The sequence below is a fragment of the Camelus ferus genome, chromosome 8, assembly GCF_009834535.1.
Source record: "Camelus ferus isolate YT-003-E chromosome 8, BCGSAC_Cfer_1.0, whole genome shotgun sequence".
Classification (NCBI taxonomy): domain Eukaryota; kingdom Metazoa; phylum Chordata; class Mammalia; order Artiodactyla; family Camelidae; genus Camelus; species Camelus ferus.
Genome location: NC_045703.1, coordinates 49,337,902 through 49,355,497, shown reverse-complemented (window position 1 = coordinate 49,355,497; position 17,596 = coordinate 49,337,902). Strand labels below are relative to the sequence as shown.

Below are 17,596 nucleotides of genomic sequence, written 5' to 3'. Positions count from 1 at the left end.
CATTCTGTCTGATGCACGGCTATGTTAGAGAAAAATACATAACCTTGGTAAGATCTGTCTGTGGGTTTGTAAGTCTTAAAATCACCTGAGCTCTCATCTCTGCTGAGCAATCCTTTTATTTATCTTTATTCAGCCATCTTTTCTCATTCTTCCAGCAGCAGATCCAAACCACATGACTCTTCAAGTTCTCTACACTAAAACACAATCTTGCCACTTTCATTAAATGACTACCTTCAGTTTACAGTGAAATTTAGCCAAACATGAAAGTCCCATATTTCCCTCTGATTTCCTACCTAATATTCATAAATTTACCAGTCTTTATCTCTGTACATCTCTCTTAACAAGGAAGTGTGGAGTAATCTTTGACCTGTGCTTTTAATCTCAAATCTTTCAATCCACAGTCTTGTTACTTTTATTTCCTACCTCTCTTGTTTCTTTAGTATCTTTCTCTATTGATTATGTCCTCTCATCTTAGACATATGATTAAGTCTCCTAAAGAAAATCTCCCTGCTTTCCAGACTACCACATTATTTTTCTTTCTATACCATCAAGAGCATTCTGCTCACATTGTCTTTCCTTCAACCCAGTTAGTCTCATTTTCACTTCCACTGTGAGTTTACATAAACTTATTTTTGAGAGATCTCCAGTTTCTTACTAATTTTCAGATCTGCTGGCTAGTTTTAGTCCTTAACCCTGTTTGCCTTCACTGCAGTAATTATTGACCAATATATAAATATTGAAATATTTTCAAGTCATGGGTTTCATTTTACAGCCTCTTCTGTTTTCTTCTTTTCACTCTGACCAATTCTCACTCTCATTCTCCACTTCCCTTTCTTCTGCCTGTTCTCTGTAAATGCTTATCCCCAGGACCCTTTACTCAATGTCTTCTGTAGGTTGGTGTGCTTATCCTGGTCTCTCTCATCTCCCTGGGTCTGACTGTCATGTACATGCTAATGATTTCTAGCTCCGACACTTTTTCCAAATTCAACTTTGTATTACAAACTTCTGTCTGGATTGCCTAGTGGCATCTCTAATCCAAAACAAAACTTACCTTACCCAGCCTGTCTCCCAAGCTGGGAACTCAAGAGTAGTTCTCATCTCTTCTTTCCTTTCCACATCGAAGTAGTTCTAAAGTGTGTTAGTTCTGCCTCCTGAGAGGCTCACATTGTCGCATTCTGACCTCACTGCTGTTGCCTTAATTCAAGCCCTTGTTAGTTATCTTTTGCTTAAACTGTTGTTACTAAGCTTTCCCGGTATTCAGTCTCTAGCTCCCCTGTCCTTGGTATGCTAAAATTATCTTTTCAAAACCATCTTTCATAATGCCTTGATTTAAAAAAAATCTTCGATTACCACTGCCCTTTGGAAGATGTTCCAGTTCCTTGGCATGGCATGACAAGCATGACCCTCATTGACCTTACATCTTCTCTGGGCACCTCCCATGTACCTTCTGCCTCACCCACGTGATCTTTCGAAATACCCTTAACATCTAATCTTTGTTAAATGCCCTTTTCTTCCCCTTCCTGCCGAACTCATTCACTCAACAAACATCTAAGTGCCTTTGATAAGCCAGAGTGGGCTCATAGTGATCATTTAAAATCCAGCTTAGATTTATCATTTCTTGAAATCACCTTAGATTTCATCACACAACATATATTACAGTAAAGCATACTTTTTTCTTTATGTGGCTTTGAAATTGATACTACTTTAGGATTCTTTATATCCTAAAAATAATATTGTGAAAGATTAACTGAGCAAGGAGATAAACAGTGTGACTAGAACCAAAAAGACAGTGAGAGTTTTGAAAAAGGTAAGGAATACCTTTAATGAGTAACCTAAGTTAAAAGGAAGAGAATCAGAGTCACTAACGCTCAAAAGTGACAAGAAGTTGGGTTTCTGCCCAGGTCTTTTTCTCTCTTCCCTTGGGGTCCCCATCACATGTTATTGTTAGTATCCTGAGTAACCTTTCCCCGCTGGTTAGCTCTCTGCCATGTGGATTTAACCTAAATCTCCTTTAGTTATCAGTGTAATTGGAGAACAATACAGATCATTAGCTCCTAATATAATCAGAAAGACTTGTCTGCATATGATGGTTCCCAAATAGATCCATATGTCCTCACTCTGCACACATACTGTTTTAACTTTAGTATGTTTTTTTCCTTTCCTAATTCTAATAATTTTTTTGTGTTCATCTAGTCTTTACGAATTTGTATATCATTGTTCTTTGTCTATGATCAACCTGATTTTTTTTGACAGATCCATTAATGCATTTCTTTTGATCTTGGATTCTACCACTGCTTGGGTGACTAAAGCCATCGTTGATACCAGTTCGACTTTTATATAAAAGCTGTATTCTTTTAAAATATTGTGTGTTTTAATTATATTGAGCTGTTTTTAAGATACATTGCTTCATTTCTGCTTGTTTCATAGTATTTCAGATAATGCTACTAAGATTTATTAGCAATGTTTATCTTTTAGCAGTTTTCTTAATATTTCCTCCAAAAGTTAGTGATTTTGTTCTTTCAATAAGTACTATATTTCATGTAACATATGTTCATTGAAAGTGTTACTAGTAAAAATGTTTACGCAGTGACACACGTGCTTTACTTTTACTTGAAAACATGTTCTTTCACTTCCTTCATTATTAGTTTTGATTCTTAGTAATTGAAGATCATATCCTGTATTTTAAGCAGCTGCTGAGAAAACTTAAAGAATGTTATTCTTGAATAGCAACTGTATTTTTTTCTTTGTTCAGTAATTTTGAAAAGGGCTTAATTTGCTTCAATTCTTAGTAATTAAAAGGATGAATTGTAAATCCTCACATTAAAAATTAATAGATTTTTCTAATTCTGATAACTTAAATTTTTAAAACTCGAGTGCTTCACACTCATAAAGCTCCTGTTTGTTGCTAGATTTTTCCTTTTTACACATTGACTAGAAATGCAGAATATCTAACATGACACTTTAACTGTTAGAATTTACTCTTGTTAAGGCTATAGCAATGACAGTAATAATAATTTGTTTTAAATCACCTATTATTTAGAGGAAGAAATAACAAGAGTATTAAACATAAAGTGAGTGCTTAATAGCGTATTTTCTATCAAAATATTCTAATTATTTTAATGTTATTTTACTCAAGTATTTATATGGTAATTTCAGTATGGCTTCTAAGTCTGAGATACGTTCATTATGTAGGCTTTGAAATTACGAGTAAAAAGTTAATAGAGTATCCTGTTCTCTAAACCTCAACTGTAAGCACTTTGCAAAAGCAATTATATACAATTTAAGTGGGAAATCATTGAAATTTCTCCTCCTATTTTATTTTTATATGTATTTTATTAAATGCACTATTTTACCAACTATTCAATATGTGTTTAAGCAATGTCAAAAAATAGATAGGTTTAAAAAATACAGACATTTCTAAATACAAATACAGTTTTTCATTTTGCAGTATAGATTACAATTAGTAGGCAATCTAATTATTATGCTTGATAGTAACTATAAGAAATAGCTTTGTCAAAATGTAAAGAACTCTGGCCATCAAATAATGTGATCACATTATTTTTATTGTTATAAAATTTAGTTTACCATTAGTTGTTGTCACTTGCTTATTTATCAAATCCATTGCCTATATTGGTTCTTGGAGAAACATCTGCCTTTCAGGAGCAATATATAACTTTTTTATCCTTTTCCAGGATATGGAAAAATGAAATAAACAATACAAATACTTTCAGAGTTTTACCTCATCCTTCTTTTGTTTACACGGCTAAATTCCATCCAGCTGTGAAAGAGCTGGTGGTTACAGGATGCTATGATTCTGTGATACGTATATGGAAAGTTGATATGAGAGAGGATCCTGCCATACTGATCCGACAATTTGATACTCACAAGAGTTTCATCAACTCTCTCTGTTTTGATATTGAAGGTATGTCAGAGGGTATATTCCAACTGAAGTCTAGTTGAATGAAGAATTTTAAAAATGTTTTTTATTTTACAGGATAATAATTATTTAAGCTTGAGAGGGATTTTATGTATTGAATAAAATTAAATATGTTAGTGCATATGTAGGTTTATGCATGTTTTGCAGATCATGTAGTAGTCCTAGGCATAGATTTGGCACTGAGGGAGCTCTGTGAGTAATTATAACGTCAGCAAATTCCTCAACATTTAGATTCAAATAATCGTTGCTGTAACAACCAGTCCTGTTCTAAATTTCATAAATACTTTTTATTGGATTGGTGATTATTCCCTTAGTAGGTTTTTTTTAAAGGGGGTTTTTTATGTTAAGGGTAAAATGAGGAAGATGAGGGGAAAATCCCAAAAGAATATTGAAAATATGTATTTTAATTATAGCAGCAGGATTTTTTTTTAAAGTACAGAAACATACAGAAGGGAAATTTGTAATTATTTAAAGATTTAATCTTAGACTATGATATTGTAAATGGTGTTTTAAAGACATAAAATATAGATTATTTTATCAGCTGAAAGAATAAAGAAATTCATTATATCTATTAAACACAGTCATTTTTACATTATTTCAGACACTACATGTCTGTAGCTATAATTAATTAGTATGGGATCTAGATCAAAATGGTAATACTGCTAATGTACTCATTCCAGCCACAAGGATGTTTATAAGGTGAAACACACTCGGGACAGGTCAGCCAAGGATAGACAGGGATCTGAAGACTCTGCCATGATAGAAGTAGCTCAGATTATGAAGGAGGTGAAGAATTTCTTCAAATATTTGGTAAGATGTGAAAAAAAGAGGTCAGTCTGTGTTTCTCCAGTAGGTAAATATAGGGCCTGAGCTACAGAAGACCTATTTTCTTTGCTCAGAATTAGAAAGAACATTCTAACATACAGAGCAGTTCATCGGTTGAATAAGCTGCTTTGTAAAATATTAAATTCACAGTTGCTGAACAACCATCTGTTCGTAATGGTTTGCAGACTATTCCTGAATGGGTGTGAAGTTGAACTTGATGATCTCTGAGGTCCCATTCAGCTGTAAGATAGGTTGACTCTAAGAATTGTTGTTAAACTGGAACACCTGTTACTTAATAGTTTTATTCATTCCCTGATCATTTACTGAGTTCCTACCAGGTCTCAGACGTCATGCCAACTGTATATATTAGAATATAGGTATTTTTCTAGGAATATAAAATAGGTTATATATGTTAACAAAGGTGAGCAATACAGATCATATAGGATAATTCAAATTTGTTTGGCTTTGAAGTTTTAGCCATGTACACATGTACTAAGATGCTTGTTTCTTTTTGTTTTCAAATTCAGGTAGGTGGCAAAGGGAGATAAATCATCAAAAATAATTCAAAAGAATGAAGAATTTGTTAAAATTTAATTGAATTTTGATTGTATGCCTTTTTTTAAAACTATTTGCTTTTGTTTAATTTTTTTTAACAAATACCTTTTAATAGCCCTCCAGTTCTTTGTTTTATTGGGATATAGTTTCCCAATTTCATAATCTTTGTTTCTACCTTCGTGTAATATTGATATGTGAGTGACTTTATTTTTTTAAATAGGCCATCACATGTATTCAGGAGACTGCACAGGGGTGATTGTTGTTTGGAACACGTACGTCAAAGTTAATGATGTGCAACATTCAGTGCGCCACTGGAGTGTAAATAAGGTATAAGGTCATTTCAAATTTGGGGATTAATTAAAGAAATTGGAAAAAAATCAAATCGCGTGACTTTAAAATAAGATGTCAACACATTCTGTTTTCTCTTTTCAAAGAAATTAAGTTTTTCTCAGTCCCTGAAAAATCAGTTACCATTGATTATCATGTCTTCCTGATGGCTAATTGATAATATAGCACCTTAGTGAAAATTTTCTTCATTTTGGCCAGGTTTTACTTTTTTTTTTTTTGAGCCCTCATTTGCACAGTGATATTCAGGGATCCATTACTGAAATTTATGCAGAATGAGGTATATGTTATATACCAACTATATGTAATAACATATTTTCTGTTATTCATATTCTTTTTTTCTTGGTCCAATAACATCACTAAGAAACTGCTCAAGGTTTGTTAACAGTGCTATTTCTCAAAATTATGTAAGTATGAGGGGGAGTCTATCATTTAATCACAATAATTGTTTCATTTGAAATTTGCTAAATCAGCAGAAATGGATAATCTCATTTGGGGAGTAAGGTGTTTTTAATTTTTAAGATGGCTTTATACTAAGCAATTTTGTTGGTGTGTATTTAGTATTTTTTAGTTAAAAATACAGAATAAATCATTAAACCTGAATTTGTTTTATATAAATTGATACAGTTTTTGTCTTATATGCTATACTTCTGTTCAGTTTTTTTGTTCATAATAGATTATAACAATTGTCCTCATTTGAAAAAAAGACACTCTATGTGAAAAAGAATTTCCATGAACTTTAGTTAAATCTATTGAGTCTATCAGATCTGTTTAAAAACCAGTCTAGTCTATTTTCAGTCATTCTCATCTGGTCTGTCAGTTTAATGAATGATGGCTTAGGATTCATGTTGTAGCCTAATTTCACACACTTTGAAAAGAGCTTTCTGTTTACTTATATACCTGAGGGATTGGCAAGGCTCCAAAGACACTGTTTCTACTCATTTAGTCTACAATGCAGTGTCTGTTATTTGTATTAAAAATCATGTGTTTTCTTACCTCGCTATAGTAACCAAAAGGCACATATACCTTGGAAATCTGCAGCCTGGTGGTTACTTGAGATAGTCAAAAACGATAAGTTAAGAAATGAGCTGGGGTGTCTTTTTGGCAGCTGATGCCCTCATACAGACTGGAGAATGCCATTTCTTTCTTGGTTCTCTCCAACGAGCGGTGAAGAGAACTTACGCAAAGTTATGCTCATCTGTCCCATAGGGTGAAGTGTACACGTGCTGTTACACACACTCCCTGGCATTGGACATGGTCTTTAAAACTAGAACTTTTTTAGTTTAAGCATGAATATAATAAAGAAAAATATGAAGGAAATCACTAACATATACTACAGACATTAAATCTGCCAGTACCTTTCTTAAATTTATACCTAACACTTAACTTGTTATGCAGCCTTGTTTTTGATTTTGCACATTTGCATGTGTGCAGGTGTTGCTCCAGTTACTCAAACCTCCAACAGTGCATCTCCACCCCCAAATTGGTGTAGTTTGGATCAGTGGAATCCACATCTGTGGTGTCAGTGTTTGACTTTATTCTGTAACTTTTAAAAAGTAGCTGACAGCAAGTTTTAGCATCAAACAACAGTAGCAGGGGCTCAGCTGCTGATAGGATGGTGGCAGTTTGTATCCCACTCGACTGGCGCCAACCCACCTCTGAAGAGGAGACCCTCTAGAAGTGAGCAGAAATAATAAGGGAACTTCGAGGGATAAGGTGTATAAAGTATTCTGCCTGCAGGTTAAAGCAGACCCTCTTTTGACTCTTCAGACTTTAGTCTAAGCAGTTTTGCATTTGCAATGTTTTTATTTCTCCTGGTAATCCAAACTAGAAGGACTTTTGGAAATTCTTATGCAAGCCTTGTGTAAGCAGATTCTCCTTCAGTGTTTTTGTCTTTCTTGACAACATTAGTCAGGTGTCTTCTATAGCTGCCTTATGTATTAAAAAAAAAAAAAAGCCTAAAATTACAATCTAAACTAAATGATTTCAGAGTAAGAACCATATAGTTTACCTTTCTCAGGACAAGTGGAAGTAAATGTATGAAGAAATAATCTAAGACCGACATAGAACTTGAAATCTAATCCTGTACTTTTGAATTTATAAAAATTAGAAAGTTTCTTATATGATGATAAACAGAAAATGTAGTGTTAGAAGATGTGTTTGTAGAAAGTGCTTCTTGTTTAGGAATATACTACAAAAACACATACTAATTAAATATGACATTATGTAACAGCCAGAAATAGATCTTATCAGCTTTATATTCATCCTTAACCTGAAGTTAACTTGGAATAATTTGGCTAACAATTTTAAAGCATCCTGAATTGTGTAATTGAAAATGATGACTTAAAATTAAATTTGTGTACTTAAAAGGGCTTCACTTTAAACAGAATGTACCGTGGTAATATTCTGTAATCTTTTTAAAAATCATTTTAGGAAATTAAAGAGAGTGAATTTAAGGGGATTCCAATAAGTTACTTGGAGGTTCATCCCAATGGAAAACGTTTGTTAATTCATACCAAGGACAGTACTTTGAGAATTATGGATCTCCGAATGTAAGTATATTTCAGTATTTATACGTTAAACACTCATGGAATAAGTAACAAATTAATTCACATTTATAAAATGCAGCCATGGTTCTCAACTAGGCAGTTTTGTTCCTCAGAAGCCTCTGGCAGTGTCTAGAGACTTTTTTGAATGTTTATTCCACTTGTCAGGTGGACAGAGCTCAGAGATGCTACTAAGCATCTTGCAGTGCATAAGACAGACCCCCACAACAGTTATCTGACCCTAAGTGTGAACAGTTCTGAGGCTGAGATGTAGTCAATTGCTTTTTATTTTCACAATAAAAAAGAAACAATAAAAAAGAATATCTTTTTTCTCTCTGATATTGATATGGCATAATATTATGATCTATTATCATACCTGAATGAGAGGGCTTTTGATCAATACATCCTTGTTTTTCTTTTTGTTTTACTTCTAATTAAGGCAGATGAAGGGAAATATCCTTAATGTAAAAGGCAGAAGCAGAGTTCTGGAAAAACCAGTATGGATTTCTTTTGTGTGCTTTTGTTTTGATGTTAAAAGTTCCTGTAAAACATTTGAGAGAAAGCTGTTTTATAAAATTTCACTCCTGTGTTTAGAAAGGCAAATGTGGTTTATTAGTTTATTCTGCAATTATCTTTTCAGGGCTAACCATCAAGCCGTTCAGTATTTATGTAGAACTGTTCAAGATACTGACATGGGTGCCGTGAGAGAATGAGAAGCAAAATGAGTTCATCAGGAGCTTATAATCTAGTTTCTACCTCCAAAATAACATTCAGTTAGGCTACATTATGGGATCTTTGAGGACTAGAATCTGCTTATTCTTTTTTTCTGGACAGAGTACTCACATCATACCTGGCAGACAGGAAGTACTCAATATGTATTTTTTAATGAATATAAATAAATAATACAAGAGTTGTATTTTTCATGGCAACAGTAAAGTTGATAGCTATCCTATAGTCTTCTGTTAAGGGCTCTCTGGTCTTTGAGCTCAGTCTTGAAGGATGGATAGAATTGAGACAAGATGGTGGTGTTCTCAGTGGGATGGAAAACATGAAAAACCTGAAATAAAGTTCTGAGCTGGGATAACAGAAGTTGTGTTAAAGGCAGAGTGAGTCAGTCTATATGAGCTTAGGTTTCTTGCTAAGGAATGCTGAGAGGGAATCAAATAGAGATTAGAGCCAGATTTTAGAAGGCCAGGCCTATGGAGTTTGGTTACTCTCTAGTTAAGCAGTATAGTATTCCACTTGTGATCATGCTTTCGCTCTAGAGGAACACTGAGTGTAGTCAGATACTGCCTTCTCCACCTCCCTGTGCCTCTCTTTCCTCACCACTCAAATGGAAGAAATAATATACCATCCTCATAGGTGTTTTATGGGGAATAAAGTTTATTATACAAGTGAAGTACTTAAAACAGATACAACAGAAGTATTTGACCTCGTAACCTTGGATTTAGGAATTTATATTAAGAAAATAATTATAAAGCAGTGAAAAAAATATGCAAGATTGTTCATAGAAATCATGTTCATGGTAAGAGAAAGCTGGAAATAACCCAAGTGTTATCCAACAATAGAAAATTTCTTAAGGTACATTTAGACAATGATATATGCCTATTAAAATGATAATGCATAATCTTTATTTTCTGACATGGAGGACCATTATTTCTGATTCCTTGTTGATTGAAAAAAGAGGATAACAGAACAGTATATGTACTACCCTCCCTGTAAACCAGGGATGATAATAGTACTTACCTGATGCATAATAGGCACTAAAACACTGTTAGCTGTTATTATTGTATGTAAGAAAAAAGTCTGAAAGATCATATACCATATTTAATAGATGACTCAGTAGTATATTTTCTCTAATATTTCTGCAAAGATCAAGTATTCATTGTTTGGTTTTTAAAATTTAACACATGGAAAAAATATAAGATTATAAAAATTCTGTTTATTTTTTAGTAATCAATTCCAGTACTGTTTACAAAGTAGTCTCTCGCTCCATAGCTGGAAATAATCTCTCTTTTCCAAATCTGCAAAGAGCTCTTTCTGTTCTTCTTTTGTGACACTTTCTACATCCACTTTCTATTTTACGCTGATGCATTTCTTCTCTTTCCTGCTAAATTGTAAGCCCTCCTGAGCTCTGGGACTGTCTCTTCCTTATTCTGTGTCTATCATAGAATGTATCCTACATAACAGATTCTCACAAATTGTTTGTTAAATGCAAATGAAGTATTTAAAAGTTTTTCTATCGCAAGTCTTTTAAATGGGTAAGACAGGTTACATTTGTAAAATCTTTTTTGCTTCTAGATTAGCAGCAAGGAAATTTGTAGGTGCAGCAAATTATCGAGAGAAGATTCATAGTACTTTGACACCATGTGGGACTTTTCTCTTTGCTGGAAGTGAGGATGGTATAGTATATGTTTGGAACCCAGAAACAGGTAAATAATATTTCATTGAACTTTAAAATTTTATTTTGTTTTGTTTTTGGTGAAGTATAAAATCTACCATTTTATGGAATAATTTTCAAGGAAATTCTGATTTCAGGTTCTCAGTTATGTTTTTCAAAATTGGAAACCCCATAATAAAATTCAGCTGCAGTCTAAATATATATTGAATTCTGATCTTTATTGTTTTGGTATTTTCATGGATTTAGAATTTCACATTATAATTCAAGGTTTATTCTTTCCTTACCTGTAATGAGATATTGTCGGTCTTACAGAAGTATTTAATGAGGACTGTAACATAAAATACAGTGTTATAAACTGAATTTAGACTATAACTAGATATACAGATGTTTAAACATCTACAATACATTTTTATTAGAAACAAACATATTCCTATCAGAATTTTGGATGTCTGAAATGTGATAGCAATTTACCCAAATTACTGTAATTTAATTTTTTTTTTCAGTGAAACAATTACATTGGGCAGTTCATTTGTGCTTCACCTTGTTTTTTAAAAGAAAAGCCAAAACTATATAAACTTTTTTTTTAGCAACAGGAAGAAATTTATGAAATTTACTTTAAAATTTCTTTAATGCACAGCATTTGATTTGATCCCGCCTTTTTTATTTTCTTGATCTTTCCCTCTGGGCATTTTTAACTAGTCAGTTCACTTAGGTTTTTTTTTTTTTTTTCTTACTGTATTTTGATACTTTAGCATCAATTCATAAGTGTTAAAACTCTTTTCCCCTGCAGTCAGTGAAACTGGATTCTTTGCTTTCTGAGTTCTGATTTTCATAGGTTCCTTAAACTTCTGCTATAGGCCTCTTTTAGTCATTATAACCATATGTATCTTTAAAGCAGATGGTACCTCAAGCAGTCTCTGGAAGAAATATAGAAAAATTAATTTCCCACTAAACCTTCCCCAACCAGAGAGCTCCTTCAGTTTTAGTCCTGATATTCCTCCCCTCGTTCTCCCTGGAGTTCTTTGTTAGTTGGTGTTTGCTCAACTCTGTTAGTTCTCAGAGTCAGGTCTCTCTGCTTACAAGTTCTTTGTCTTTATTTTGTGCCTTGAAAACCTTAGTGAAAAGGCTGGACTGAAAAGTAGCAAAAGAAGGGCTAATAGAATGAAAAATAAAGATAATTATTTAATATAGTGGTACTCAAATATAAGTATCTGAGGTTTTCATGTTAAATAATGTGAGCTTTATCATTACTTATTATAAGTATTTTTAATAAGTTTGCAGAATAATCTTATAATGAGAACTCTCTGAGACAGTACAAATTATTGAATGTCTTTTCTTATTTAGGAGAACAAGTAGCAATGTATTCTGACCTGCCATTCAAGTCACCCATTCGAGATATTTCGTATCATCCACTTGAAAATATGGTTGCATTTTGTGCATTTGGGCAGAATGAGCCAATTCTTCTATATATTTATGATTTTCATGGTAAGTCCATTGCTTGATAAGTGAAGAATATTTAGAGTAACCTTTACATTTTAGACTGAACCGTAAATTATGAGCTCTGTAAAAACTATCATCCTTTGTATTAACAAAGCTCTCTTGAATATACTATAGAAGCCAAACAGCTTAAATAGATCATATTATTATTACATTATAACATTTAATTTTTTCTCAAGTGCTATTATTATGGAGTTTAAATATCATCAAAAGTACACATAATGGTTGTGCTCTGGTGTTGTAATCACAGAAAGGTAATTATCACTTTCTTTATAAATCAATTTAAATAAACAAAATTTACCTAAAAGTTATTTGGGAATATGGTAACTAAATTTAAAAGGTAAGTAACATTTAGGAAATATGAATCTTTAATATTTATTGTTGTGTATTGAGTGAATTTCTTACTCTATGTATTTCTTTTTTACTAATGTGCAGAGTTTAAATAAGTTGTAGTTTTGAGAGTTTTTTAACATAAAAAAGGCAAAAAGTCAAGTGTCAATGAAAATGAGATCTAGAATTAGAAATCTAATGTCTTTTTCTACACTGAGATTACACTATTCTATTATTTGGGGAAATAATAAGAAAATAAAGACTTTGGACACATTTTTCAGGAATAGTATGGCATTCTTAGAATTATTTGGATTTATGCTATTTTTCGTATATTTCTTTAATTTCTGTCCTGGAATTAGGATTTCATTGTTCTGCATCGTACCGGTAGTGCTGTCACTCTCAAAATTACAGTTCCATCTTCTTCATACATAAATTCTTTTACAGAAATGAATGTTTTTTTTACTAGTCTCTGGTTTGTTTGGGATATCATGTATATCATTCACTGTCTTTGCTAAGTTGGCTTAGGCACAATGTCATAAATGCATAAATATATGAATATGTATGTAGGTTATACTGCTGTGGAACTATTTGGACAGAATGTCTTAAATTAACGAAATGTGATTGGCTAAGCCTATTGCATTAATACAGAGTGAATGGTTAATGTTTGTGATAAGTTGTTAGTTGAGTGAAGTTCTAAATCTGAAGTCTTAATCATAATGTGGATTTTATTCTGCCTTTATAGGTGAATTATATTTGAAAATAATGTGTAAAATTGAGATTTATCTTGTTTTAAAGAATTTTACAAAGCAGAAATAATGAATTTCTCTAACATATTCAGATTTACAGAACACTGTTACTCACGGTGAAATTGTTAAACACAATACCACTTATTATTACAAAACAATCTAGCAGAATTTAAACACTGCCTGATTATAGGAAGAGACAAGTAATTTCTCAAATCATCCTATGTCCAAATCTGTTGTTTAATTCAAACATATATCCTGAAGCAGCTCTTTCTTTCGTCTACTTTAAATCTTCATATAAAGGAGGAGAGTTATACCTAAGTACTTTATAACTGGATCTGTTACACAGCAAAGAGGCGCACTGTTATTCCCTCGGCCTCTTAAGAAGTTTTACAACAGGTTTCATTTAAACTCTAATTTACTTTTTAGGCTTTTGAAAATTTCACTACAAATGCAAGTTAAAGTTCCACTCATCCTTTTTTCTTCAGTTTACTTTTTGTCTTTGATAGAAGGAGTTCATCATTAGATTAGCCCAGTTAAGTTTGCCCATTTGGTTTTTAGACAGTAGGTATTTAGACTAAGAAGTCCATTCTAGAAGCGTAAATAGAAAGAGCCAAGTGTTTTAGGAGTTCAGAAACAATGGTTTTAGGTTCAGTTCTGTTTCCTTAGTGACCTTGTGCAAGCCTCTGGCCTTCCCTCTCTAGTAGATGGTACTGCTACCAATACCTGTCCTAAGAGAGTTATTGTGAGCATACTGTGAGACAGGGACTGTGGAAATACTTTGTAAATTTGATAAGCATTATATTAAAACAAACAAACAAGATAAAGTGGGTTGTTACCACGCCCCAGCCAGTATACACTTGAATTTATGGAAACATATGTTTTAATATGCCGAGAAGCATCTCTGTATGGAATAAAATTGAAAAAAGTTTTTTTTCCCCTTTTACTCTTTCTGTTGGTCAGCCTTTCCCTTTTGTTTACTAGAGTGTGTACCCTTCTAGGTCAGTTGTATTAGAAAGTAAATGCATAAAGTTAAGAACATTATGTTATGTCTACACTGTCTTAATATAGAGGAAGGATTTCCATGAATATTTTAGAAATTTAAATATTCAAATAATATATATTTAAAAATTATTTTGTACAGTGTATTTAGAATAGTTTTTGCTATACTAACACATGTTTACAAACAAAACTCAAAATGTTTCAACACATTTTCCCAACTCTTTGCTGCTTACTTGTAAAAAGCAGCAGCTTAGGAAGAAGTTATGTAATCTCAAGCAGTGCAAGATTTAGCACAGTTTTTGTGAATGGTATATAACCATGAAAAAAATGAAACATTGTTTCAGTCTTTAAAATATTTTACTCATTACATACAGACCAGAATCATGAAGTCACAGTCTTTAAATTTTTCATTGAAAAGTGTAACATTTGTTACTGACCCATTATCTCTTTGCCTTTTATTTTATTTGTTTTTTTACCACAGTAGTATTTTGCTCAAACTTTCTTGTCTGAAAATAAAGTATTACATGTAGTTTTACATAAATGTTTTATGGTATAAAAATTGAAAGATACGAAACAGTTAACATGATTTTTAAAATTGTGTTTATCAGAGCTGCTGATACGTTTTGGCAATTTTCAAGGAAAATGGAGCAAGCTCATTTTTTTACTTTTATCAGTTAAATAAGCTGCAAATGAGACCACAGTGGTAACTGAATGTATCATCCATCTTTCAGTTCTAGCAAAATCTGTGAAGAGTCAGCAAGCGTCTTTCCCTGTTAAGCATGTGTTCAGGTTGTGGTCTTTTAAGTCTTTCATTCTACTGACTTTTTGCTTTTTTTGGTAAGAAATATGATTTTTACTTTCAGAAGGCAGTTTTATTTGCCTGATGTTGAAAGGGTTAATCATCTAGTAATACAAAATTTAGTCACAGAGTACCACAAATAATGTACTTTTAGGATTCCCATAATAACAGAGTACTAGTCAGAGAAACGGCTTCTACTGACTTAAATTTATGAAGCTAGACTTTAGCAGTTAATGTTCTGTTATTAATATTTGTCTGCCTCAACCTCTAGGATCCTGTACTATATTTAATAATAATCATAGCTAATACTTACAAAGAACTTTCCATATTTCTGTTACTGTTTTAAGCACTTTACGTATATTTAAGTTTTCACAGTGATCTTATGAAATAGATATTATAATTATCCCCATTTTATGGGAGCCAGGACTTGGATCTATACAGTCTAGACTTGCAGACCATACTTTCATTTGCTACAGTGAACTGCCTTTTAAACAGATTTCCTGAAATATTAGCTTTTAATTGTCTAATATGCAAGCCTTTTTTTTTTTTTCCTACAAAACCATTTGCTGTATGCCTCTCTGTGGAGTCTGTGACTTTGTATTATCTATATTTTGTGGAAAGTAGAGATGGAGGCTTACCTAGCTTTAATTACTAGTACCTTGTCTGAATACTGATACGTATTGAATATATATGTAGTATTGTGAGTAGATTCAAGTCTTAATTTGGGAAGTTCTCATTATTACTTGATAATCCTAGGTAATGAGCCCAATTTTTTCACTAGGTGGCAGTATCTCCTCTGAATCAGTATTAATTCGGGCGTGCTTTTCAGTCGTTGTGTCTTAGGTAAAACAAATCTTTACTGAGCATCTATTGTGTGCCAAGTTGAACACGGCTGTGAAACCCAGGCATCAGAACAATGCTCTTTTCCAACCTTTTGTGCTTCCTAAGTAGTTGGTAAACCTCTAGAAAAATTTTAGTTAAACTGAAAAGCAATCTACCATTGACACAAAACATAATTTTGTTTATAGAATCCATGTTCGTTAATGACTACCTGCATTGTCATTGTTGAGAGCCTTATTTTTTACATTGTGATGTGTTTTTCCAGAGTTCAGGGCAATATGTACCTTTACAGTCCTATAAAAATGTTGTTACATAATTTGCTCAGTAACAAAAAGCCCATGGTGTTTATAAGGCCCTCTGTCTAACATACTACTTTTCTATGACTGATGTGCAATAAATATTTGAAATAATTAAAAATCCCATAGAATAGCATTTTCCTTTACATTTTATAAAAATATAGAATAAAAGGCATGATCTGTTAGTAAATGTGGGACTAATAATAGTCGTAGTAGTAGCAGCTGACATTTATCAAGTACTTATGCTAGCAAGCATGTGCTTATTCAGTATCCCCTACTCTCCTGAGCATTTTACATACAGTGTCTCATACAGTCCTCCCAAATCCCCACAAGGCGAGATGCCATTATTATCCTCATTTTGCAGATGATAAAACTGAGGCACAGGGAGAATGAAGTAATTTGCCTGAGGTCACACAGTTGGTAAGTGATAAAGCTAACCAGGCTGTCTGACTCCAGGGCCATGCTCTTAAACATTCAACTGTCTGTCACAGCTACTTATTTAGTCTTTCATTTCCTATTTCATGAAGTAACTTAAGAAGGTAGCCACATGTACCTGTGGTGACTTGTAGTGTTTGTTTTCAATTTTAATATGTAGGAAGACCCTTTAAGATTAAAAGGAACTTTAGTTATTTAGTATCATTATTGATTGTTCACTTTTTTACAAATGTTGGGGGTAATTATAATGCATTAAGCCATTATATTTTCAATGTAGTCCAAAATATGAGTTTTCTTTATTATGTAGTATTGAATTTTAATTTAACTACTTTTATAATATTTTTGCAATAAGATAATGTCTAGTTGAAATAAATTTGATATTTTAGTTGTATGTGTAATTTAATAGTGTTCTCGAAGTACTAATTGTGAGTGATTCAAAAGTAAACTCAGATACTATAATCCTCATGCTTAGATAAGATTATGCAGTAACATGTATAACTGATTGTAGGTCAGAGTTTTAGATGCCCATCATTAGCCTAGTAGGAGAAATTAAGAGATAGAAATGCCAAGTTTTAAGACATACTGAAACTACCTATTTCTTGGTCATTTCCTGAAATATCTATTCTAATATTCCACACATGATGTATACCTCTGATTGAAAGCTGTGTCATTCAGGGATTTAGGACATATGGAAAATGGCTTAATGGCTTGAGCACAAACTAGAGCCCTGAATTCCTCATCCAGGCATTTTCTTATGCTTGTATTGGTGCTTTTTAAAGTGCCCCAGGAAGAAAGGATGGTACTGTGCAAAATAGACAACAGTGTGGTGGGAAAGACTGAAGTAGGAGTTAGAGCGTTGGGATTCTAGACAAAATGCCATCACTTTCTTTTTGACCCTGCTTAAAAAAAATTTAGCATTTCTACATCTGTTTTTTTCCCCTGAAAAATCGAAAAATACTTGTTCTATTTTATTGTAATGTTTTTATCAAAGGACAAAGTGAAACTATAAAGCAAGGCATGGAGCAGAGATATGTGAGCCAGGCTG

The 17,596-nt window shown here is 32.7% G+C and overlaps 1 protein-coding gene across 15 annotated transcripts in view; it reads left to right on the top strand.

Moving 5' to 3' along the window:
• The window catches only part of AHI1 (Abelson helper integration site 1), a 176,117-nt gene that overhangs the window by 40,298 nt on the left and 118,223 nt on the right, over nt 1-17,596 (top strand). For all 15 annotated transcript variants that reach the window (XR_004322013.1, XR_004322012.1, XM_032484985.1 and 12 more), the window contains 5 exons: nt 3,693-3,922; nt 5,538-5,644; nt 8,096-8,214; nt 10,510-10,640; nt 11,954-12,094. Coding sequence is in view for 13 of the 15 variants with exons in the window: in XM_032484985.1 (XP_032340876.1) it covers nt 3,693-3,922; nt 5,538-5,644; nt 8,096-8,214; nt 10,510-10,640; nt 11,954-12,094 (728 nt within the window). In the remaining 2 variants the exon portion in view is untranslated. The remainder of the gene's footprint in view (nt 1-3,692; nt 3,923-5,537; nt 5,645-8,095; nt 8,215-10,509; nt 10,641-11,953; nt 12,095-17,596) is intronic.